The sequence below is a fragment of the Canis lupus genome, chromosome 9, assembly GCF_003254725.2.
Source record: "Canis lupus dingo isolate Sandy chromosome 9, ASM325472v2, whole genome shotgun sequence".
Lineage (NCBI taxonomy): Eukaryota > Metazoa > Chordata > Mammalia > Carnivora > Canidae > Canis > Canis lupus.
The window spans coordinates 47,114,174-47,140,405 of NC_064251.1; the positions used below are offsets into that span (position 1 = coordinate 47,114,174).

A 26,232-nucleotide genomic window follows, 5' to 3' on the forward strand; every position below is an offset into this window, starting at 1 on the left:
GGATCTCTTTTACCCACATTCTCTTTTTTTTTTTTTTTTTTTTTTTTACTGATTATAGCATTTTTGATATTTGGTCTTAAAGTTAAATCTATCTTTTAATTAACTAAATTGGATATTCTATGCTTTACAAAGCTCTCACCCTAAGACCATGTAAGTGTTCACTTACCTTTTTCTAGATATTTTACAGTTTAATATTTTACAGTTTACAGTTCACTCTTTAATGATTTGGAGAATTTAATACTTTTAGGGGGCTATCACATCAGTACCACTGTTTTTAATTACTGTAGCTTAATGTTGATATGAAATCTGATGGTACCAAGACACTTCTGTTGGTACTCTTCTGTTTATTATTATTATTATTATTGGAGCACTTGGGTGGCTGTTGGTTAAGCCACCGACTCTTGATTTTTGGCTCAGTTCCTGATCTCAGGGTGGAGATCAGCCCTGCCTCCAGTTCTACAGCTAGGCAGTAGTCTACTTGAGATTTCTCTTTCTGTCTCTCCCTCCCTCTGCTCCTCCCCACCACGTGTGCATGCGTGCACACTCTAAATAAATAAAATCTTTCAAAATACTTTTATTATTATTATTATGGAGTTCAGCTTTTTTACTGAACAGGTTATAGAAGAGGTGTAGTCAAAAAAGACCAAAGTGAACATCATCATTGGGCTCCTCTGATTCTTCTTTGCTTCCATCTCCTCACACAGGGCAGCAATGGTGGTGGGAGCAGGACCTCCTGTGGATATGGCCCCAGTTGCTGGGATGGTTCCACCAGCCCCTTCGTTATAGATGAGACTCCCAGTGTTGACACTGGCCAGGGCCTTTGCCAACAAGCCAGTGGGAAGGTTGGACATTTACACTAGGGACCTTCAGAATGGTACTACTGATCTTAGTCTTGGTGAGCACCACCTGGTCTTACAGGATGAGCTCTGAAATGGAGGGTGTTAGGAGGGTGTGGGTGGGCACCAGCCTTGGCTTCCTCTGAAGGACCTCGGTTCCTCTGGGACCGAGGTCAAGAATTCAGTATTCTTCTGCAAAATGGCTATTCTCACCACTTATTCAGGATGAACTTTACAATCACTGTCAAATTCCAAGAAAAATCCAATAGTGATTTTATGTAAAACCACATTACACTAATTTGGTGAATGTGGGGGAACCGTTGTTTTTAGTTTTCAGTTTTTCCATCTGAGATTACGGCTTGTCTCTGCATTTACCCAAACCTTCTTGTATATCCCTCCAAATTAACATATGTTTGCATTTCTGGATGAAACCCTTCTTGGTCATCTATGAGCATTCATTCAATAAACTGCTGGATGTGATATGGGAGTGATTCTTTCAGGGTTCCTTCAGAGATACTCACAAGTGAGAATATCCTTGGCTTTCTAGAATGAGTAGGAAAGGACTCCAGGTTCTCCCATACCCTGGAACACTTTATATTGTATAAAAATGATCTGTTTCTTGAAAGATATTCTTTCTTTGCTTTATTTTTTTAAATTGTGGCTGAATATGGTCCTTAGAAGTTTTGAAGAACTATACAGAAAAGACTGGGTCTGGCTTGTTTTCATGGAAATACTTTGATAATCTTTTTCAATTTCTTCCACAGTCACTGGATTTTTCAAGTGTTCTCCTGAGAAAATGTAGGAAATTTAGATTTTCTACAAAGTTTTCTACTGCATGTTTTCAAATTTAATAGTCTAAAATTATATTAAGTATTTGCTTAAAATTTTTATTTATTAATTTTTTTTATTTATTACTTATGATAGTCACAGAGAGAGAGAGAGAGAGAGAGGCAGAGACACAGGCAGAGGGAGAAGCAGGCTCCATGCACCGGGAGCCCGACGTGGGATTCGATCCCCGGTCTCCAGGATCACGCCCTGGGCCAAAGGCAGGCGCCAAACCGCTGCGCCACCCAGGGATCCCTGCTTAAAATTTTTAAATTAATTTATATTATTGTCTATATCCCCTTCATTGTTCCCAATATTGTGGGCTTTTCTTCTTTTTTCTAAATATACACCGTAATTAGATTTGCCAAATCTCTGTCTACATCAGGAGTCTGTAAACTGTAACCTATGTGCTGAATCCTACCTGCTGCCTGTTTTTGTACAGACTGTGCTCTAAGACCTGTGTTCACATTTAAAAGAATATTTTATTTATTTATTAGAGAGAGAGAGAGAGAGAGAGTGAGCAAGCCAGGGGGAAGAGTGGCAGAGGGAGAAGCAGGCTCCCCACTGAGCAGGGATGCAGGGCTCAACCCCAGGACCCTGGGATCATGACCTGAGCCAAAGGCAGACACTTAACCAATCGAGCCACCCAGGAGCCTGTGTTCACATTTTGAAGTGGCTGAAAAAAAATGAATAATGCTCACGATGTGAAAATTATAAGAAATCAAATTTCAGAGTCCATAATAAAGTTTATTGGAACCCAGTCATACTCATGCATTTGTGCATTGTCAATGGCTGCTTTTGTGCTACAAAGGCAAAAGAAATATAGATAAAATTAAATTTCCTTAGAACTTGCAGCTCAATGACAAATAGTTGAGACAGGCAGAGTATGACAATCCTCAAGCAGTTCACAACTGCCTTAACGTAATGCTTTGCTAGAGGCAAAAAATAACCTTAGCTTGACAGACCTCCAGGATCCTCTAAGTTTTCCTTAACACATGAAAATCCTTTAGAAAACTTCCTTTATCTCTACACCCCATCTCCCAACTTAAAAGTATAAAATCAATCACTCCTCACAATTCCAGTGCAGTTCTTTCTGCCCATGGGTGCTGTTCCATGCTTTAATAAAAACACCTTTTTGCACTGAAAACGTCTCAGGAATTCTTTCTTGGCCATTTGCTCCCAGACCAGTCATATGACCCTGGTCTAATGGATACCAGTTTTGATAGATATATGTACTGAATCCCCTAGTATATTAGTTATCTTGGCTTGTATATCCTTATTTTTAATATATTTGATCAAAGTCATAGTGGCATATTAAAGTTTCTCACAACTATGGAGTTTTTACCAGTTTCTCCTTGTATACTTAATTTTTGTTTTATAGTCACAAGCTCTATGTTCCTTTTTTTTAAAAGATTTTATTTATTTATTCATGAGAGAGACACACACACACAGAGAGGCAGAGACCCAGGCAGAGGGAGAAGCAGGCTCTATGTAGGGAGCCCGATGTGGCACTTGATCCCAGAACCCTGCCATCACGCCCTGAGCCGAAGGCAGATGCTCAATAGCTGAGCACCCAGGCATCCCAATCTCTATGTTTCTGAGACCTAAGGTTGATGATGTATTTCAATGCGGAAAGTGTCTGGGGCACCTGGGTTGCTCAGTGCTTGAGCATCTGCCTTTGGCTCAGGACGTGATCCTGAGGTCCTGGGATTGAGCCCTACACTGGGCTCCCCACAGAGAGCCTGCTTTTCCCTCTCCTATGTCTCTGCCTCTCTCTCTGTGTATCTCATGAATAAATACATAAAATCTTTAAAACAAAATAAAAAAAAAAAAACCAATGTGGAAAGTCTCCTTTATAAAAATAAAATTCCTTCTTTTTACTAGATACCTTGGGTTCTGTTTCATATTAATACTAATTAATGTGTTATTTTGTTATAGGTGTTACTTTTGTAAGCAGAATATAGCTGGACTTAATTTTTTTTACCCATTCTTAAAAATTATTTTAGAGTGTAGCCCATTTATAATTACTTGCAGGTTCACTTTATCATTTTTATCATCTTCTTGCTCAGTGAACTGGTTTTAAAAAATTTTTCTTCTCTAGAATATTGGGAAAGGAATACAATAAACCATTTTAAAGGTTTATTTATTTTTATAGAGAGATAGTGCTTGCATGCACGCATGAGCAAGAGAGAGCAGGGGGAGAGATGGAGAGAAGAATCTCAACAGATTTGCGCTGAGCGTGGAGCCCAACTTGGGGCTCTGATCTTACGACCCTGAGATCATGAGCTGCACTGAAGTCAAGAGTTGGACACTCAACTGACTGAGCTACCCAGGTGCCCCCAATCCATTTAAAATTTACTAAAATAATGTTACTGTGTGAATCAGTGTTTTTAATTTTAAAAATATAGAAAAAATTTGGTATCCCTGGGTGGCTCAGTGGTTTGGTGCCTGCCTTCGGCCTGGGGTGTGATCCTGGAGTCCCGGGATCAAGTCCCATGTCAGGTTCCCTGCATGGAGCCTGCTTCTCCCTCTGCCTGTGTCTCTGCCTCTGTGTTTTTCATGAATAAACAAATAAAATCTTTTTAAAAAATTAAGAATTTTACCTGAAACCTGCTATCCAAATAAAAAACCTAACTATGATGAAATGTCATGCACATGAAGCAAAAACATTTAGGCTAAGATTCTTTGACAGTTAGGGGTAGGCCCCTGAAGGAAAGTGGATGGAAGACTCCTTTGGTCCCTGTGACTTGGCCATTCTGTCTCAGGGATTCAGCCTGCTGTGTTTACCTGAACAATAGTTTCTACAGTTTTCAGAGCTTCTGACATTTGTATCTTTTTTTGTCTGTCCTATTAAGTACTTTAGGGGCAAGACACTATAAAATCAGGAGTTGGTAACTTCTTGCCATTTAATCTGGAAGCCCCATATACTATTTTTTTATATTCACAAAAACAAAACTAAATGAAAATAATATTTTTTAAAATGCTAGTAGTATCCAAGCGAAAACATAATTCTGGAAAAACACTCAACAGATGTATTTTAGAAGGTAGCAATGGCTCAAAGAAGCAAATGAAAGCAGAGAAAAAAAAAAACAGAGACTAGATTGTAATGGTATTTCCTAGCATTACAGGATGAAGCCAGTGCTATTTTTGGGTGTTCCATGTGCTTCAGGATGGGGAAGATAGTCTTCCTCCAAAACACCTCTAGTGAAATGCCTACACATCATATAACTTGGGAGCTGCATTAAAATTAAAGATAAAAATATACATTTAAAAGGTTGACAAAATTCCAGACTACCTAATGTGAGATAATCAAAAGTGCTGGGCAGCCCTGGTGGCGCAGCGGTTTAGCACCGTCTGCAGCCCAGGGTGTGATCCTGGAGACCCGGGATCGAGTCCCACGTCGGGCTCCCTGCATGGAGCCTGCTTCTCTCTCTGCCTGTGTCTCTGCCTCTCTTTCGCTCTTCTCTGAATAAATAAATAAATAAATCTTTAAAAAAAAATCAAAAGTGCTAACTAAGCATGTATAGAATTTATTAAAGCCACATTTATATCAGTCTGTCTATAAATCTTAGGTTTAGGTAATACTAATTCTTCCCCTCAATAGAGTTAGAAAATTGGGAAAAGTATAATGACCTAATTGAACTGAAAGATATTATCTGCTAAAATGGAGAGCATACAGTAGAAAAACTAGAAACATCATTTTTCTAATAGTGTCTGTTGTCAGTACAACGTCACTCATGATGCTGGGCACATCCAACATCTCCATCTACCTTCATTTATAGGACTTGGTTCAGGCAAGCAGGGAGAGGCCGGTCTGTGTCTAGAGATGGCCCCTAGGCTGTTGGCCACTGACCAAAGAACAGCGCAAACAGGCTGGCCAACAGTTCATGGTAGTACTGTGTGAAAAGCTGTCCTTGGCCAAACTGCTCTCTTGGAAACTTAGAAGAATGGGGGAAATCTGTCAATTGGAAAGACAAGAGACAGAGTAGCTGCGTCATATGAATAAGATTTTGATACTGTAACTTAACTGCAGATCCCTCTTCTTTCTCCAGTCTTTAGTATTTCAGTTCTCATTCACATAAAAAACCCCTCAGTAATAGGATTTAATTTTGAAGTTTATTTATTTATAATATTATTTTTTAAAGATTTTATTTATTTATTCATGAGAGACACTCAGAAAGAGGCAGAGATATGGACAGAGGGAGAAGCAGGCTCCCTGTGGGGAGCCTGATGCAAGACTCGATCCTGAGCTCCCGGAATCCTCCCTGAGCTGAAGGCAAATGCTCAACCGCTGAGCCACCCAGGTGTCCCTTAAAGTATATTTACAAACACACATCATCGTCACAACTCAGTGAAGTTAGGTGGGATTCAACTAGTCATTTTTGAGATGAGAAAACTGAGGCAGAGTAGGATCAAAGAATTTGTGAAGGTCACATAGCTACTCAAGAGCATAATCACGGTAACAAAAGATAGCTAGCTGCCTTTCCCCATTAGACCATCACTACTGTTTTTGCTCATAGTTCTTTGTCCCCAAATATTAGCTATGCCAGGAACAACACTGTAAGGCAAACAAAGCTTCCCTCGGGTTTACCTGTTTCCTGGATGGTGGTTATTGCCTGAGCATTACACTGCAGCTGTAACATGTGCTTCAACATGGCTACTCCCCAGATATTCAACTCCGAATACAAGGCAGGAGGTGCTGCTGTTTCTGGCTTCTTGGAATCGGCTGCTTCGAGCTGCCTGCACAGTGCAGAGACACTTAGAGCACAGAGGAATTTGTATTCTGGGCTATGGTTTTCAGTATGGGCCAAGAGATTGAAGACAGCATTATAGTTATTTTCGTATTTCCCGTTAATATCACATCCTGGAACTGGGATCTTAACTGTTTTGCCATGTCTCTCACCCTCCTCTCCTAGGTCATAATTGAGTATTTGTACCAGATTCTCGCTCTCAGGTGAACACATGTCCTTGTTACTGATCTCACTATAAAGCTTCCTTATGACTTTGCTTGCATCCTCAAATCTAGCTAAAAGAGTCGACCTCAGGGCAATGTGGCAAAAGATACCCAGCGTGAGCAGCAGTCCCCCTAGAGAACACTCTATTTGATGGTAAAGATCCCAGGCCTGCTGCATACACTCATTGCTGCAATATTTCGCATAGCTGCATCCATCACAGGGAACCGTGGCCAGAGTATGCTTCAAACATCGGTGACAGTAGAGGTCCCCATTGGTAATTCTGGTATCCCATTTGTTCTCTAGGCCATGATGTAGTCCTGGTGGCATTTCTCCTGGGTTAAGGACACTCACAAAAGCATCCTCCTTCACCAAGAGCTCTCCCGGGAGAATATCTTTTGTAGCAATCAGATAGCGGCCTTTTAAGGGGTCTATGCATAGGCTGACAGATGACGACGCACTGGAAATCTGTTCATTCTCTTCCCTTAGGTCCATATCCTCAAAGGTTTTGGTTACAGTTGTTGTGTAGGTTTCTGTGAGATTCCCCTTCTCTTGTACCTTTCTTTTCAGACGACAGAGGTTTCTCTGCAGAATTTGAAACTGGGCAGCTGCTAGGGTTGGTTTGGCGGCAAAGTTACTTTCAAGATCCCTGATGGTCTGGCCTGCCTCCTGCAGTCTCCCCAGGGTTACCAGACATTCGGTCTTACGCAACATCACCTTGGGTTGCAATCTTTCTGGATACCCATGCATCTGTGCTCTCGTGATATCTTTAAGACACATCTGAAAACAGAAAAGAAATCCTCAAATGATCCTTGGTCCTGACTCTTCAATGTCTACTGAAAATTTCAACAAAAATCTACAGGAAAATTAATGATGATTAAAAATGGAGCAATTTTTATTATTATTTCTTTAAATCATATTCTACTTTCTGATCTTTTGAGTGATTAAGTAATACTTGCTGAAGATACTGTGTTTGTCTTATTAAATATTCCTGTTTTGAGGGGAAAAAAGTCTTACAGATAGAAGAATTGCAGTGATTAACAGGGTAGGCTTAGAAGGATCTGAGTTCCACTATTGATTGCCTTAGTAGCTGTATGACCTTGTGCAGCAGCTAAATTTCTCAGTGTCTTAGTATTCTTATCTGAAAAACAGGGATACTTCACAGGGTTGCTTTAAGGATGAAATAAGGTAATATAAAAAAAAGAAATAAGGTAATATATCTAAGCTGCTAAAAAGAGTATCTGGAACAATGTATCTATTTAATGTATCATAATTAAGGGAAATAGAAATAACCAATATAGGAAAGTTATAAAGGGTTAAATATTTCACAAGTTCTTCCAACTGTTGTTCTCAATTATCTACGACTTTTTTGCTTAGGGCCAACAGTTAAATTCTTGCTTCTTTTCTTTTACTTTATTTTATTTTATTTTTAGAGAGAGAGAGAGAGAGAGGGTAAGAGTGAGTGTGGGGAGGGAAAAGGGAAAGGGAAAAAGAATCTTAAGTAGGCTGCACGATCCAGTGAAAATCCTGATGTGAGGCTCAATCTCAGGACCCTGAGATCATGACCTGAGCTGAAATCAAGAGTCGGACACCCAACCAACTGAGCCACCCAGGTGCACCCTCTTGGCTTATCTCTTTTGGTTCCAAGGGCAGTAAGTGTGAACTTGTGATTATTCAAATAGTTCTTAACTCTAGGGTATATTTTAAAAGTTCCTGTGGAATTCCAAAATGGACGTATCAAAATGACATTGAGGTTTGTCTTTAGACCTCAATTAGGGAAGGAGAAGAGAGACCACTCCCTCATAAGCATACACAGGTGTTTCAGTGCAACTTTTACTAGCCCATTCAAAATGCGTATTGAAGGTGAGCTGTATTACTGCAGGGATAATCTTGAACATGCTCTACTTATTAAGAAACAAACAAACAAGTAAACAGTTTGCAAACACTTGTAACCTGAAGTATTATTAGCAACATATCTCACAGCTAATCTCCACACTAAGAACCGCTGACCCACTGGATATAGTCCATGGCCCTGTGCCATGTGCCATGACTCTTGTCAACCAATACTACCCCACGCAATCACCTGTGATAGGTAAAATGAAAGGAGAAAGAGAAAAATGAATCAGAAGAATAAATTTGGGAGGATACCAATTTTCTTCCAATTCAACCAACTGCAGCACGGTCCAGTTTGAGTGCTCTTAGGTAGGAGCAGAGATGAAGGTCTAGTCTTCCAGTGAACCCCCTACAGATCCTCTCCAATCACACCAGACATCCTAATACTCACTTCATACTGATCCAGGTAGAAGAGGGCTGCAGAGCGATTGGCATAACACAGTGAAATGTCTACAGTGTGAGGCCTTGAATGTGATATTCCCTGCAAAACAACAAACCGGTTAAAGATATAAATGAAAACTAGCATTTTAAAACATAACCTCTACCCCCAACATGGGCTTGAACTCTTGAGATCAAGAGTCTCATGCTCTACCTGCTGAGCCAGCCAGGCAGCTAGGAGCTCTGAAAACTAGCATTTTTATTTTTTTATTATTTTTAAAAGATATTATTTATTTATTTGGGAGAGAGGGGGAGAGAGGGAGCAAGCAAGCACATGAGTGGGGAGGGGCAGAGAGAGGGAGCAGACTCAATGCTGAGCATAGAGCCTGCCAAAGTGGGGCTTTATCCGCAGACTCCAGGATCATGACCTGAGCTGAAGACAGATGCTTAAGCAACTGAGCCACTTAGGTGCCCCTGAAAACTCACATTTTTAAAGTTTTTTTTTTTTTTCCCCAGATAATAAGAGCTCTCCTATGAAAGATGGAATGAAATTGTGAAAGTTACTGGATCTTTGTGCAAACCAAGTGAACTATAAATGAAAATGGAGGAAAACATTAGAAGCACAAATGTGCACATAACAAGAGTGAGTGGCACAAATAAAAATTCACAAAAGAAGAAACACTAATGATATTTATTTCTTAGAAAACAAATAGTTAATTCATTTGCAGATAGCAAAATATATGAAAACAAAGGCACACAAGATTTCCCTTTTTCCTATCACCAGATTGGCAAAGATTAATAACTATTAGAAAAGCAGCATCTCAAATCACTGGACAAAAGATTGGGATTATTCAATAAAAGTACTGTGACAAATAGGTAGCAAGTTGGCCCTCTAATTATGATAAACCTTTCATCAGAATAAATTCCAAATGGGTCAAAATCTTTCTTTTTTTTTTAAGATTTTATTTATTTATTCATGAGAGACAGAGAGCAGCAGAGACACAGGCAGGGAGCCCAATGTAGGACTTGATTCCAAGACCCCAGGATCACACCCTGAACCAAAGGCAGACGCTTAACCGCTGAGCCACCCAGGTGTCCCTGGATAAAAATACTAATGTAAAAAATGAAACTCTTAGAGCACTAGAAGGAATTGTAGGAATAAATTAAAGTGATGCTAGAGTGAAGAATCTCCCCACCTTTTTAAAAGATATTTATTTATTTATTTATTTATTTATTTATTTATTTATAGAGAGCATGAGCAAGGCGGACGGGCAGAGGGAGAGGGAGAAGCAACTCCCCACTGAGCAGGAAGCCCGATACGGGGTTCGATCCCAGGACCCCAGGACCCTAGGACCCTGACCTGAGCCGAAGGCAGATGCTTAACTATCTGAGCCACCCAGGCACCCCAAAGAATCCCTTTCTAACTATGACACAAAACCCAGAGGTCATGAAAGGTTAATAAATTTGACTATATAAAACTGTTCTTTACAGCAAAAACCAATAAAAGCAACAAAGTATCTACAATTCATAGCACAAGCAAAGGGCTCATTTCTTTACTTTATGATTAGATCCTACAGATCAATAAAATGATGACCAATAATTCAATAGGAAAATAAGCAAATGACAGGAATAGATAGTTCTAATGGGAAATAAAAATGGCTCATAAACATATGAAAAAATGCTCAACCTCATTCGTAATCAGCAAAATGCAAATTAAAACTCTACTGGATCTTGAAAACATTATGGTAAGGGAAATAAGCCAGAAAGAAAAGAACAAATTCACTTACATGAGGTACTTGGAATTGGCAGTATCACAGAGATAGAAAGTAGAACAGAGGTTGTCTGGGGTGAGGGGGAGGGAGGTATGGTGAGTTACTGTTTGTTTAATGGGCACAGAGTTTGTTTTGGTTGGTGAGAATGTTCTGGAAATGTTTAATGGTGATGGCTGCACAGCACTGTGAATGTACTTAATGCCACTGCACTGTAGACTTAAAAATGGTTAAAATGGAACATTTTATGTAATGTATATTTTACCACAATAAAAAAAGTTTTCATCTGATAAACTGGAAAAAAATCCAACTCTACTGAGATGCCATTTTTCACCTATCAGACGGGCAAAGATAAATGCAACTGACAGCACAGTGAGTTGTCAAAGGAGTGGGTAAGGGGGCATTTTCATAGGTAGCTAGTGGGAGTATAATTTGGTCTCATGATAATGAAGGGCAAGTTAGCAATATATATATAGTTCATTTACATCTGTATCATTTATATCTCCATTACACCAGCAATTCCTCTTCTAGGAATTTATCCTACAGATAATAAGCACTTACCCTAGAGATATGTGCAAAATAACATATGCACAATTTCTCAACATGGAGTTTTTTTTTTTTAAGATTTTATGTATTTGAGAGAGAGAGAGCAAGTGAGCACACAGAGTGGAGAAGCAGACTTCCCACTGAGCAGAGAGCCCAACACGGGGCTTGATCCCAGGACCCTTGAGATCATTACCTGAGCTGAAGGCAGACACTTAACCAACTGAGCTACTCAGGTGCCCTTCAACACAGAGTTGTTTGGAGCAAAAGATAGGAAACAACTTAGATCAAATATATATTGATCTATAGGACACTGGTTAAATAAATTACTATACTATAAATTACTATACATCCATATTATGGAATATCACATACCTATAAAAAAAAGAATAAGGAAGCTCTTAATGTACTGATATAGAATGATCTTCTAGATACTATAAAGTGAAGAAAGCATGGGTCTGAACAGTGTATATAGACTTATTTACATACAGAGTGTATGTGTGTGCAGGAATGAGAGAGAATTTGTATTTATTTACATATGCCAAAGTACCTCTGGAAAGATACATTAAAAAAATTTTTTTTAAGATTTTATTTATTTATTCATGAGAGAGACAGAGAGAGGCAGAGGGAGAAGCAGGCTCCATGCAGGGAACCCGATGTGGGACTTGATCCCGGGACTCCAGGATCAAGTCCTGGGTCGAAGGCAGGTGCTAAACTGCTGAGCCATCCAGGGATCCCCAGGAAAGATACATTTTTTAAAAAGATTTTATTTATTTGAGAGAGAGAGAGCAGGAGTATGAGGAGGAAGGAGACTCCCACTGAATAGGGAGTCTAACATGAGGCTCGATCCCAGGACCCCAGGATTATGACCTAAGCAAATTATGACGCTTAACCAACTGAGCCATCCAGGTGTCCCAAGATACATTTTTTAAAAAGATTTATTTCTTTAGAGAGAGCGTGATCAGAGGGAGGTGCAGAGGGAGAGAGAATCTGCAGCAGACTCAGTGCTGAGCACTGAGCACAGAGCCCAAGGGAGGGCTTGATCCCACAACCCTGAGATCACAACCTGAGTTGAAATCAAGAGTTGGACACTTAACCAAACTGGGTTGAAACACCCAGGTGCCCCTGGAAAGATATACTTAACAGTGCTAGCTTCTGGTGTTGGGTAAAAGGTGGCTAGGGGACAGAAGAAATAGACTGTATTGTATATATACTCTTATACCTTTCGAGTTCAAACTATGTAAACATATTTCCTATTCAAAAAGAAATAGATAAAATAATAAAATCTTAATAACTAGTATTGCTTAGGATATAGAAAAATGAATGTTCCCTTGCTTTACTAGAAAGGTTGTTAACTAGTTTTTTTTTTTTTTGATTTTTTAAATTTATTTATGATAGTCACACAGAGAGAGAGAGAGGCAGAGACATAGGCAGAGGGAGAAGCAGGCTCCATGCACCGGGAGCCCGACGTGGGATTCGATCCCGGGTCTCCAGGATCACGCCCTGGGCCAAAGGCAGGCGCCAAACCGCTGTGCCACCCAGGTATCCCTGTTAACTAGTTCTTTTCTAGAAAACAATTCAGTATCAAGTACCAAAAGCCTTAAAGAAATACATTTTGTTGTTGTTGTTATTATATTATTTTTATCTTTATTATTCCCTGCTGTCTTGGAACTGGTGATTTAGTTGAGCAGACTGAGGCCAGGCCACTCCCTTAGCCATCTGAGGTATTTGGCTCCTCTCAGAAGGGCTTTCTGAAGCCCAGTCCCACTTGGAGAAGCCTCTGGTTTGTCTTTTATAGTCCAGGTGGTTAGACAGAAAGTCCTCAGGAACTGAGATGATTGCTGGCCTGTTTCCATTGGGAAGGCTCAGTGGACAGGATGGGCTGAGGGGATGAACGGAGTAGAGGGCAGGATTTTACCCCATCCATGCCCTTCCAATTCCTTTCTCAATCTCAAGGCTGGAGGTAGAGGTGGGGGTGGGGGCATCCTCAAAGCCTTGGGTTTCTGAAAGCAGCTGCAGGTGGTGGTGGTGGATGGGGTGGGGCTGTGCATAGACGATATTCAAAGAGGGGATGGTGGGCCCTCCAATGGAGGAGTAGGATTGCAGAGGTCCCCACGATTCCCCTCTCCCTGCCCTGGCGGCAGATTTCTTTGCTTCCTGGATGTCTTCCTACAGTCACCGGCCTGGGGCAGAGGGACCCAGCAATTGTTCTTCTGGGAATTTATCCTAAGAAAACAATCAGATGGGATCCCTGGGTAGCACAGCGGTTTGGTGCCTGCCTTTGGCCTAGGGCGCGATCCTGGAGACCCGGGATTGAATCCCACGTCGGGCTCCCAGTGCATGGAGCCTGCTTCTCCCTCTGCCTGTGTCTCTGCCTCTCTGTGTGTGTGTGTGACTGTCATAAATAAAAAAAAATAAAAATAAAAATAAAAAAAAAAAAAAGAAAACAATCAGATGTGTAAAAATATTTACATAGAAAGACACTCCTTTGGGGATCCCTGGGTGGCGCAGTGGTTTGGCGCCTGCCTTTGGCCCAGGGCACGATCCTGGAGACCCGGGATCGAATCCCACATCGGGCTCCCGGTGCATGGAGCCTGCTTCTCCCTCTGCCTATGTCTCTGCCTCTCTCTCTGTGACTATCATAAAATAAATTAAAAATTAAAAAAAAAAAAAAAAAAAGAAAGACACTCCTTTGTAGCTTTACAGTACCAAGCAATCTGCCAACATTAGGAGATGTTAAATCAAGTATAGTTCTTTGTAATGGAACAATAAGCTAGCCGTAAAAAATTATGTACTAGTGGAAAATTTAATAACACGAGAAAATGGTCATAATAAATTGTTGAGGGGAAAAAAGCAGATTACAAAACAGTAAGTGTAGCATTATCCCAATTTTGTCAAAGCAAAACATATTTTCAGAGGAAAAAGCATCTGGATGGATATAAGTAAAAATGTTAACAGTGCCTATCATTGACTATGTGATTTTTTTTTTTTTACTCCTTATGCTTCTATTTTCCAAGTAAATTACAAAATGTAGTACTTTTATAATCAGATAAAAACAACAAATATTATTTTTAAAAAGAAAATAGCCGCTTTGTAGAAAATCACGAAGTACCATAATCACCAAAAATACTAACTTCATGAAATAGGAAGGCTCATCTCCCACCACATCCAGAGCAAACCTTAATTTTTTGTCTGATTTCGTTTTTTTACTTGTTTTCCTTGAGCTTTCCATGTGATCACATTTCTGATGTACATGCATAGAGCTGAAGAGATTAGCTATGAAAAAGAACTATTAAGCCATTTATTAGTGTATCATTACATCTAATGAGACTTTATTCATCAGCATTCACTAATGTTTACATTATTCAACTAAATGCATAATGTCATAACATTACAACCCCTGCCTTTATCAGTTAACCAAGGCTGTTGTACAAGTCTGATAGTTTTGGAAAACTCATTCCAAGCATTAAGTTTAGCCCTGTTACAGATTCAGAGTAGGGGTACCCTTCAAATTCACACTCATTCTTTCAATACACAAGATCACAGACCTCGTGCAGGACATTGGCACATTCTTCCTCTAGGCATATATTTATCTCTTAAATATTATGGAAGGAAGTCTCTCAGGGATCTTGTTTCAGTTTGAACCATGGAAGCAGGAAAATCAGAGCAGCAGATTGTTAAAAACCACTCTTTTTCATCAAAACCTAGTTCAGTGATGCTTAGTGTGATTGTTTTTAAAGATTTATTTATTTGAGAGAGAGAGAGAGAGAGTGCAAGCATTAGCAGGGGGGTGAAGGGCAGAGGGAGAGGGAGAAGCAGACTCCTCACTGAGCAGGGAGCCAGATTCAGGACTCAATCACAGGACTTCGAGATCATGACCTGAGCCAAAGGCGGATGCTCAACCGAGCCACCTAGGTGCCCCCTTTGTGTAATTTTAAATACAGGCAATACTTTGTTTTATGTGCTTCACAGACATGGCTTTTTAATTTTTTTAATTTTTATTTTTTACAATGAATTAAAGGTTTGTGGCAAGCCTGCATTGAACAAGTCTATCAGCATCACGTAACAGCAGTTGCTCACATTGTGTCTCTGTGTCACATTTTATTAATTCTTGCAATATTTCAAACTGTTCATCATTATTATATTTGTTATGGTGAGCTGTGATCAGTGATGACTTGCTAAAAGCAATAAAGTATTTTTAAATTAAGGTATGTACATTTTTTTTAAAGATTTTATTTATTTTTTCATGAGAGACAGAGAGAGAGAAAGAGAGAGAGAGAGGCAGAGACACAGGCTGAGGGAGAAGCAGGCTCCACGCAGGGAGCCTGATGTGGGACTTGATCCCAGGTCTCCAGGATTACGCCCTGGCGGAAGGCGGTGCTAAACCACTGAGCCCCCCAGGCTGCCCTGTACATTGTTTTTTTTATATAGAATGCTATTGCACACTTAACAGATAATGGTGTGGTATAAACAACTGTTATGCATACTGAAAAACCAAAAAATTCATTTGATTGCTTTACTGCAGTAGTCTGGGACCAAAGCCACAATATCTCCTAGGTATTTCTGTATCTGTTGACAACCTTCAAAAGAGTTCAAATAGGCTGTGGCAATTGAGTTTATTTTCCTTTCAAACTTAATCTAAGTCATACTGGTTGTAAAATAACATTGTGACTAACCAAAAATCCAGCTGCTCTCTAAATTGGGACTACCAACCCAAGAGCCTCATCAGTCATCAGATAAAAATGGCACACAAGTAAATGGCAGCTGACAGACATGGGCAAGGCTGAGCCAGGGGTCCAATAAGCCTAGAGTGCTACAAGGAGTCTGAGGGAATTTGAGAATAGAAGTTTCTGGGCGGAATTTAAAGACATACTTACAAACTACCCATGGTTTTGGCACATAACCAACAGCAGAATTCTACCAGTTTTCTTTTTCAGATTCAATTCACAAATAATAAAGCAACCACTGGCTACAGAATTCAGCAAGAAGGTTCTATCTTCTGAAGAAATATGCACTGCTAAATTGTTAACATAGCCCCTCCTGCCGAGATGGGGTTGCCTTACCTTAGAGTACAGCACTGTGGCTCCCACATAATCCTTCTTCTGAAATTTTTTGTTTCCTTCTTCTCTGTAGAAAGGGGGAGCATTAGGGTCCTTTCCCACAAAGTAACCTCTAGAGAGATTGTTCAAAAACATCTCATCCTCAGGCCTTCATGAAGAAACAAACAAAAAAAGCACAAATTTGTTATTTCAAGGGAAACTCCTAGCCACTGAACTTGAAATGGGAGGGAAGACCCACAAAACACTGGGACATGAGGCTCTCTGGATCATGTCATGTCAATGGGGAATGAACCCTCCCCATTGGTCTCAGCGACAGAGAGACTGGAATTTCTACTTAGAGGACAGAATGCTGATTTTTTGTTTTATAATTACCAGCCAGTGAACCTTCAATAATACATCATAAAAAGGCTTGGGTGTGGGAATAACACAATACATGGAGTCTTTGTTCAAGAGTATTCTCCACCTAAACTATGTTGAAAATACTTGAATGAACGGCTGACAGAGGGAGGAAAGTGGGGGTGGGGGAGAGTGGGGCAAGAAGGGAAGGGTGAAAATGAGAATGAATCATAAAGTAAATATAATAAAATGAAACATTTGGGGAAACTGAAAAAAGATGTTGAAAATAAATCAGAGGCCCAAAATGGCATCACTGAGGTTATGGCCTCAAGTCAGTAAACCAAGACTTAATAACTAAGCTGAGTGCAGTTTCAAGACTCCAGAATATGGGAATCTCCCTGTCAGCACTAGGAAATTTACTGATAGACCCTCTCTGTTCCCCTTAGGAGGGTGACTTTGCCTAGAACAATGGATTCTTTGCTAACGATTTCCTTTTTTCCAGTTCTTCTCTATCTACTTGCTAGATGGGAAGTTGAAGTCAATTTGATTTTTAAAATTTACTTGGTTAACTTTTTTTTTTTTTTAAGATTTTATCCATTCATTCATTCATGAGAGACACAGAGACACTATATAATATGTATAACAGAGAGAGAGAGGCAGAGACACAGGTAGAGGGAGAAACAGGCTCCATGCAGGGAGCCCGACTCGGGACTTGAACCCGGGTCCCCAGGATCAGGCCCTGAGCCCAAGGTGGCGCCAAACCACTGAGCCACCCGGGCTGCACAATTTTTTGTTATTTTTAACAAAGGATATCACACAGCAATTCTTGGTACTATTTTTGCAACTAATTCTGAAATTATTTCAATTTGAAAAGCTAATAAAAGAAGTATACAAATGCTCTATAAAATTAACAAAGTTCATCTAATACATAAATACATAAAAACACAAAGTTTAATACATATATACACAAATGATCTAATACAGAAATACACAAAGTTGATCTAACACACAAATACATACACTAGCAGTGAGAATATACCTTTCTTCTAACAAGGAGAAATAGCATAGAATACCCTAGGTTCTGGGCAGCCTGGGTGGCTCAACGGTTTAGCACCAGCTTCAGCCCAGGGCATGATCCTGGAGTCCTGGGATGGAGTCCCACATCAGGCTCCCTGCATGGGGCCTGCTTCTCCCTCTGCCTGTGTCTCTGCCTCTCTCTCTCTCTCTCTCTCTCTCTGTGTCTCTCATGAATGGATAAATAAAATCTTAAAAAAAAAAATACCCTAGATTCTCTCTTTGACTGTAAAACAATAAAGTAAAATATGTATAACATGAAAACTAAAAATTCTCTCAAGCAACTCTTGGGTCAAAGAAATCAAAATCAAAATTACAATGTTTAGAAAAGTATCTTTCAAATTTTTGTTTACAAAGACCCATAATAATATCTTTTACACTAGTGATTCAGTATGATGCAACTGTACATGTATATATTGAAATTTCATAAAACATTACTATGTAATGAGTTAATATCAGATATTTTATTAATATTTAAATATAATACAGAAAAAACTCAGCTAACACAAAAAGGAAAATTAGAAAAGATTTTATTTAGCTTAAAAGGTACATTTGGAACACCTGGGTGGCTCAGTTTACTCCCCAATTCTTTTTTTTTTTTTTTTTTTTTTTTATGATAGTCACACAGAGAGAGAGAGAGAGGCAGAGACATAGGCAGAGGGAGAAGCAAGCTCCTGCACGGGGAGCCCGACGTGGGATTCGATCCCGGGTTTCCAGGATCGTGCCCTGGGCCAAAGGCAGGCGCCAAACCGCTGCGCCACCCAGGGATCCCTACTCCCCAATTCTTAATTTTGGCTCAGGTCACAATCTCAGGGTCCTGGGATCCAGCCCAGTGTCGGGCTCTGCACTCAACACAGAGTCTAATTGTCCCTCTCCCTCTGCTCCTCCCTGTGCTTGCACTAAAATAAATGAATATAATCTTAAACAAAGAAACAAAAAAGTGTGCTTGCTGTTCTAAATTTATTCTAGTCCAAAACATTATAGGACTATACCCCATGTGTGTCTGGTACATTATAGAGATCGTTCTTTTTTCTGTTTTTTGTTGTTGTTGTTGTTGTTGTTTCAAATTAGGTTAACCCTGAAAATCCTAGTCCAAACAAAAAGATTGTGGTGAATAATAACAGCAAAACTCCTCTTGCCTTACAATGGATATTCTTTATCTTACTCCAAAAACGATGATAAATTCAATGTTGTATAATTGTTCTTTAGTGCAATTAAGAACTAAGCTGCAATAATTCATTCTTTTCTTTAGACACCAAGTTAATTCTGTAATTGATTCAAAGTTGTTGTTTTTTAAGATTTTATTTACTTATTCATGGGAGACACAGAGAGAGGCAGAGACACAGGCAGAGGGAGAAGCAGGCTCCATGCCGGGAGCCTGATGTGGAACTCGATCCCAGGACTCCAGGATCACACCCTGGGCTGAAGGCAGGCGCTGAACTGTTGAACCACCCAGGCATCCCTGATTCAAAGTTTTGAAAAGCAAATGGATGCTCTTTTTTTTTTTAATTTAAAATTTTCTTCTGGAATAGTATGATAAAAAATTTGAGGAGGTGAGATAAAACAATTTTTCTAATTAATTTTTTATGGTGGTAAAATACACATTTTTGTTCTTTTGTCAAAATTTACATATTTTTGACATTTACATTTTAGCCATTTTTGAGTGTACAGTTCAGGGCATTAGGTACATTCACAACATTGTGCAATCATCACCACCATCTATTTCTAGAACTTTGCCACCATCCCAAACTGAAACTCTGTACTCATTAAAAGATAACTCCCCATTCTTCCCCCTCCCTAGCCCCTGGTGACCTCTATTCTATGTTCTGTCTCTATGAATTTGTCTGCTCTAGGTACTTCAGATAAGTGGAATCATATAATTCCTTTCCTTTTATGCCTGGTTTATTTCACTTAGCATACTATTCCCAAGACTCATCCTTGTTGTAGCATATACCAGAATTTCATCTCCTCTTATGGATGAATAATAGTCTATTGTATTATATATTTTGTTTATCCATTCATCTGTGGATGGACATTTGGGTTGTTTCCATTTTCGGCTATGAAAAATACTGCCATGAACATTGGCATGCAAATATCTTTTAAGTTCTATTTTCAATTCTTTGGGGTATAAATACATAAGTCAGATTGCTGGATCATACAGTAATTTTAGTTTTAATTTTTTGAGGAATTATAACATTCTCTATAATGACTATACCACTTTACGTTCTCACCATCAGTGTACAAGGGCTCTAGTTTCTCCACATTGTCTCCGATGTGTGCTATTTTCTGTTTTTTTTTTTTTTTTTTTTTTTTCTCTAGTAGCCATCCTAATGAATGTGAGGTGCTATCTCATTGTAGTTTTGATTTGCATTTCCTTGATGATTCCCTGGTGATTGGTGACGTTAAGAGCACCTTTTCATATTGTTGACCATTTATATATCCTCTTTGGAGAAATGTCTACTCTAGTTCTTTGCCCATTTTTTAAAAAAGTCCCATTTTTAAAAAAGGGACTCTCATTTATTCATTTGAGAGTGAGAACACAAGCAGGGGGTGGGTCAGAAGAGGGAGAAGCAGACTACCAGCTGAGCAGGGTGCCCAACTCAGGGCTTGATCTAGGACCTGAGCAGAAGTTAGACACTTTACCCACCTGAGCCACACAGGTGTCCCTTTTGCCCGTTTTTAAATCAGGTTGTTTGTTCTCTTGTTGAGTCTAAGAGTTCTCTATTTATTCCAGCTATTAATCCCTTATCAGATGTGTGATTTACCAATGTCTTCTCCCATTCTGTGGGTTGCCTTTTTTAAAAAAATCTTTTTTATTTTTTATTTATTTATTTTTTTAAATTTTTTTATTTATTTATGATAGTCATCAGAGAGAGAGAGAGAGAGAGGCAGAGACACAGGCAGAGAGAGAAGCAGGCTCCATGCACCGGGAGCCCGACGTGGGATTCGATCCCGGGTCTCCAGGATCGCGTCCTGGGCCAAAGGCAGGCGCCAAACCGCCGCGCTACCCAGGGATTCCCTCTTTTTTATTTTTTTAAGTAATCTCTCTGCCTAATGTGGGGCTCGAACTTACAACCCCACGATCAAGAGTCACATGCTTTACTGACTGAGTCAGCCAGGTGCTTCTCTGTGGGTTGCCTTTTTACTCTGTTGATATTGTCTTTTTATGTACAAAGTGTTTTAATTTTCACGAAGTCCAATTTGTCTATCTTTCCTTTTGTTGCAGTGTCTTCAGTGTTATACCCAAGAAAATACTGTCAGCTGATGTCATAAGCTGTTGCTTTAAATTTTCTTCTAAAAAGTTTATAGTTTTAGAACTGAAGTTTAGATCCTTGGGCTATTTTGAGTTAGCATTTGTAAACAGTATAAGGTAAAGGTCCAAATCATTCTTTCCATGTGGATTCTAATTAGGGAGCAGACAGAAAAACAAGTCTCTTCCTCTTCCAATCTTTTTTCTCTCTAGACCCCTACAGAGTAAAGCCTCCTTACATGGAGTCAACTGGCAAAGCATCAAGTTCTTGCCTTAGCACAGAGTACAGGGGACTGAGAATGGACCTATTGTTTCTCAATAGCTTATTAACTCCCATACATCCATATATACATATTTTCTCTTGAACCATTTTAAGGTAAGTATAATCATCATGAAAGTTCACCTCTAGCATTTTAGCAGGCCTCTACTAAGAATAAGGACATTTTATTTTTTTTAAAGATTTTATTTATTTATTCACGACAGACACAGAGAGAGAGAGGCAGAGACCTAGGCAGAGGGAGAAGCAGGCTCCACGCAGGGAGCCCGATGTGGGACTTGATCCCGGGTTCCCAGGATCACACCCCGGGCCGAAGGTGGCACTAAACTGCTGGGCCACTGGGGCTGCCCAAGAATAAGGACATTTTATAACTTGATATCACACACTATCATTATCACACCTAAAAAAATTAACACTAATTCAAATATTTAAATTTAAAATTTCCTGATTGAGGGGGGTATCCCTGGGTGGCTCAGCGGTTTAGCGCCTGCCTTTGGCCCAGGGTGTGATCCTGGAGTCCCAGGATCGAGTCCCACATAAGGCTCCCTGCATGGAGCCTGCTTCTCCCTCGAGGTGCCTATGTCTCTGCCTCTCGCTCTGTCTCTCGTGAATAAATAAATACAATCTTTAAAAAATAAATAAATAGGGGATCCTTGGGTGGCTCAGCGGTTTAGCGTCTGCCTTTGGCCCAGGGCACGATCCTGGAGTCCCGGGATCGAGTCCCATGTCAGGCTCCTGGCATGGGCCTGCTTCTCCCTCCTCCTGTGTCTCTACCTCTCTCTCTCTCTATGTCTATCATAAATAATCTTTAAAAAAATAAATAAATAAAAAATAAATAAATAAAATTTTCTTATTCCTAAAACATCTTTTATGTTCTTCCTTTGTCTCAACCAGATCTACGATCAAAGTTTTTTTTTTTTTTTTTTAAGATTTTATTTATCTATTTTAGAGAGAAAGAGAGCAGGCAGGGGGAGGACTAGAGGGAGGACCACCAAACTGTGCTGAGATCAAGGCCTGAGCTGAAATCAATAGTCAGTAGCTCAATTGACTGAGCCACTCAGGGGCCCCAAGAATCAAAGTTTTATTTTTATTTTTATTTTATTTTATTTTTTTTTGGATCAAAGTTTTAATGTACTACATTTAGTTGTTATTTCTCTTCAGTCTCTTTTGAGATAATCTTACAATTTTTTTGTTTTTCATGACTGACTGTTTCAAAGACTTAAGGCCAGGAAATGTTCTATTCTATAGCTTTGTCTCATTGCTTCCTCATGATTAGATTCAGATTAAACAATTCTTGTCAAGGACATTAGTACATAATTAAATTTGTATACTTCTTATTGCTTCAAGTCAGGAGACATAATGTCAAGCAGTTCCCACTACTGGTGATGCTAATTTTGGTCGCTTGGTCAAAGTGGTAACTGTGGATCTCTCCAATGTAAAGATACATTTCCCCTTGTACTTAACAAGTAATATATGGGCTGTACTTTGAGGCCATGTGAATAACTTATTCCAGTAGTCTTTCTTCTAGTGCCTTGAACATCCACTAATAATCATTGCCAGAATCAGTTATTATCCTGGGTTAGAAGATGGTGATTTTTTAGTTCTATCATTATTTCTAAATTTATTAACTGGCATTCTTCTGTAAAGACAAATCCTTCCTTCTTTATTTTGTCTTTGAGTATCACTACAGACTTAAAAGAATTCAATGTTAGAAACTATTATTATAATACCTTTTGATGCTCCATTTGTCCTAAATTTGGCCAGTGGGAACCTCTTCAGGTTGGTTCTTATGTTCTTTTTTTTTTAATATAAATCCATTGGTCTTTGAGTGCTTCTTTGCTTTCTGGCACAACAAGGTATGTTAGTTGAATCAGTACAAAATCAAAACAAACTATGTAGATAGTGAGTCTATTTCAGATTTCCTAGGAAACTGCACTATTATCAACTGTAGGGGAGGGTCATCACCTCAAAAGGTCTTTGATATTGATAAAAGTTACCTATTTTGGGAAAACATTCCTCAAAGATTGTAAACCAGCAAGAAAGAAAAGTATATCTGTTTTTAAACTTTAAAGGCCCAATTCATACTGTTTTTTAATAGGCATGCATATAGAAATTAGATATTTAAATATTTTGGTCAGTTTAGATTATGATTGAATGGTTTTACAAACAAGTCTTCAGAGTTAACTTGTTCTAAGTAAAGCAGTTTGGGGATGAAGCAGTGAGAGATACATGGAAAAAATTTAAATGGAGGTAATTATTAACTCCAGGGAAAACAAGAGTTATACAAGAAGAAATATGGGCAGTCCAGGTGGCTCAGCAGTTTAGCGCCCCCTTCAGCCCAGGGTGTGATCCTGGAGTCCCGGGATCGAGTCCCGCACTGGGCTCCCAGTATGGAGCCTGCTTCTTCCTCTGCCTCTGCCCCCGCCCCCTTTGTGTCTATCATGAATAAATAAATACAATCTTAAAAAAAAAAAAAAGAGAGAAATGTAATTCCAACTCTATTTCTTGGTCCAATGAGTAGTATTTACATAGATATTTGTTTAACAAATATTATATTTTATTGGTCATATTACACTACAAACTATAATACAGTTATGAAGATGAGACAAAAACAAAGGATATATATGTGGTTTAGAGTTAGGAGAGCAAAATTTGATACCTAAAGCTAAAAATTCAAAAAATAACAGTATTAGCATACTATTTAGAAATGAAATTAAATACCAGAGAAAACAGTTAAAGTAGCATCCTCTGTAGGAATGGGGAAGAATAAGACAAAGGGTTGCTGTTTTTCTTTATAAGCTTTGAAGGACTTTTTGACTTCTTGCACTGTGTATATTATTCTGATAAAAAATTCAACTAAAAATTATTTTCCATTTAATAAGCACCTAGTCTACATAGTTTTACAGGATTCTTCCACTAGCCTTTAAGAATCAAATGATCCGGGATCCCTGGGTGGCGCAGCGGTTTGGCGCCTGCCTTTGGCCCAGGGCGCGATCCTGGAGACCCGGGATCGAATCCCACATCGGGCTCCTGGTGCATGGAGCCTGCTTCTCTCTCTGCCTGTGTCTCTGCCTCTCTCTCTCTCTGTCTGTGACTTAAATAAATAAATAATGAATAAAATATTAAAAAAAAAAAGAATCAAATGATCCCTACATTATATGAACTATTTCAGAGCAAAGGAAAAAATGGGAAGCTCTTCAATTCATGCTACGAAGCCACCATAACCCAGATACCAAGAGTTGACAGAGCACACACATACACACACACACAAGGAACATGTAAACTAATATAATTAATGAACATGGACATAAAATTAAAAATAATATTAGCAAATTGAATCAAGCCTTGTGGTAAAAGAATGATTTAAAAAGTGCATGAAAAAAATAAAAATAAAAAATAAAAAAATAAAAAGTGCATGAATGTAAAAAAGTTTATCTCCAAAACATTTTCTTTCTTTTTTTTAAAGATTTTATTTATTTATTCATGAGAGACACAGACAGAGAGAGAGATAGAGAGAGACGCAGAGCACAGGCAGAGGGAGAAGCAGGCTCCATGCAGGAAGCCTGATGTAGGACTCGATCCTAGGTCTCCAGGATCACGCCCTGGGCCGAAGGCAGGCGCCAAACCACTGAGCCACCCAGGGATCCCCTCCAAAACATTTTCAAGTTCAGTTAATCTACTAGTGTAAATCCTATGGCAACAGATTAAAGGAGAAAAAGAAAATGACTACTCCACCCAAAATATATCAAAAAACTATCTGATGGGGATCCCTGGGTGGCGCTGTGGTGTGGCGCCTGCCTTTGGCCCAGGGCGCGATCCTGGAGACCCGGGATTGAATCCCACGTCGGGCTCCCAGTGCATGGAGCCTGCTTCTCCCTCTGTGTCTCTGCCTCTCTCTTTCTCTCTCTGTGTGACTATCATAAATAAATAAAAATTAAAAAAAAAAAAAAACTATCTGATGAAATTCAACTCCAGGCAGAGGGAGAAGCAGACTCCATGCAGGGAGCCCTATGTGGGACTCCATCCCAGGTCTCCAGGATCACACCCTGGACCAAAGGCAGGCACTCAACCGCTGAGCCACCCAGGCGTCCCTCAACTCCTATTTATGATAGAATATAGACAACTTTCCTTAAACTGGAAAAGGGTATAAACTATGAATCTATGGTAAATGTCCTAAATGGCTGTTACTATTCAATATTGCACTGGAGGTCTAACTAATGCTATGATAATTATAAGATAAAATAAGGGGTAAAAATATTGGAAAGGACGATTACTATTTGCAGATATAGCTACTTACCTAAAAATTCCAAGTGAATAGGCATTAAAACAATAAAATATGTGAAAATACAGTTAGGTGGCCAATTACAAGACATAAAAAAATTTCTAGCTTTTATTTATACTACCAATCATCAGTTAGAGAATGTAATTGGGGGAGAAAAAAGTCTTATTCACAATATTAACAAAAACGTACAATAAGTAAGAATAAATCTAAGAAGTGTGCAAGACTTACACAAAGAAAACAATAAACTTTACTTAAGGATATAAAAGAAAAGAAAAAAAATATATAAAAGAACCCCTAAACAAATGGCAAGACATACCCTGGATGAGAAAAAAAAAATTTTTTAAGATTTTATTTATCTGTTCATGAGAGACACACAGAGAGAGGCAGAGACACAGCCAGAGGGAGAAGCAGGCTCCCCATGGGGAGCCCAATGTGGGACTCAGATCATGATCTGAGCCAAAGGCAGATGCTCAACCGCTGAGCCACCCAGGCACCCCCGATGAGGAAATTTAATATTGTAAAGATGACAAGTTTCCCTCAATGAATCTATAAATCCAACATAATCCCCATCAAAAGCCCAACATTTTTTATGGAATTTGACAAGTCAACTAATGTTAAAAGGGGGAAATGTACAGAAAATAGTCAAAATATTCTTGAAAAATAATGAGTATATGTGGGTATTGGAACTTGGCCTAATTGGAAAGCCACATCTAGAGGATCCCTGGGTGGCTCAGTGGTTTAGTGTCTGCCTTCGGCC

At 39.3% G+C, this 26,232-nt stretch overlaps 1 protein-coding gene across 5 annotated transcripts in view; it reads right to left on the reverse strand.

The window, feature by feature from the left end:
- Nucleotides 1-26,232, reverse strand: part of SMYD4 (SET and MYND domain containing 4) — a 55,817-nt gene that overhangs the window by 14,225 nt on the left and 15,360 nt on the right. For 4 of the 5 annotated variants that reach the window (XM_049114877.1, XM_025476140.3, XM_025476141.3 and 1 more), the window contains exons 3-5: nucleotides 16,260-16,404; nucleotides 8,898-8,987; nucleotides 6,253-7,393 (exon numbers count right to left, since the gene is read on the reverse strand). In XM_049114877.1, the coding sequence (XP_048970834.1) occupies nucleotides 6,253-7,393; nucleotides 8,898-8,987; nucleotides 16,260-16,404 (1,376 nt within the window). Of the gene's footprint in view, nucleotides 1-6,252; nucleotides 7,394-8,897; nucleotides 8,988-16,259; nucleotides 16,405-22,923; nucleotides 23,037-26,232 lie in introns of all 5 variants that reach the window. The other variant, XM_049114878.1, reaches the window with a different exon arrangement.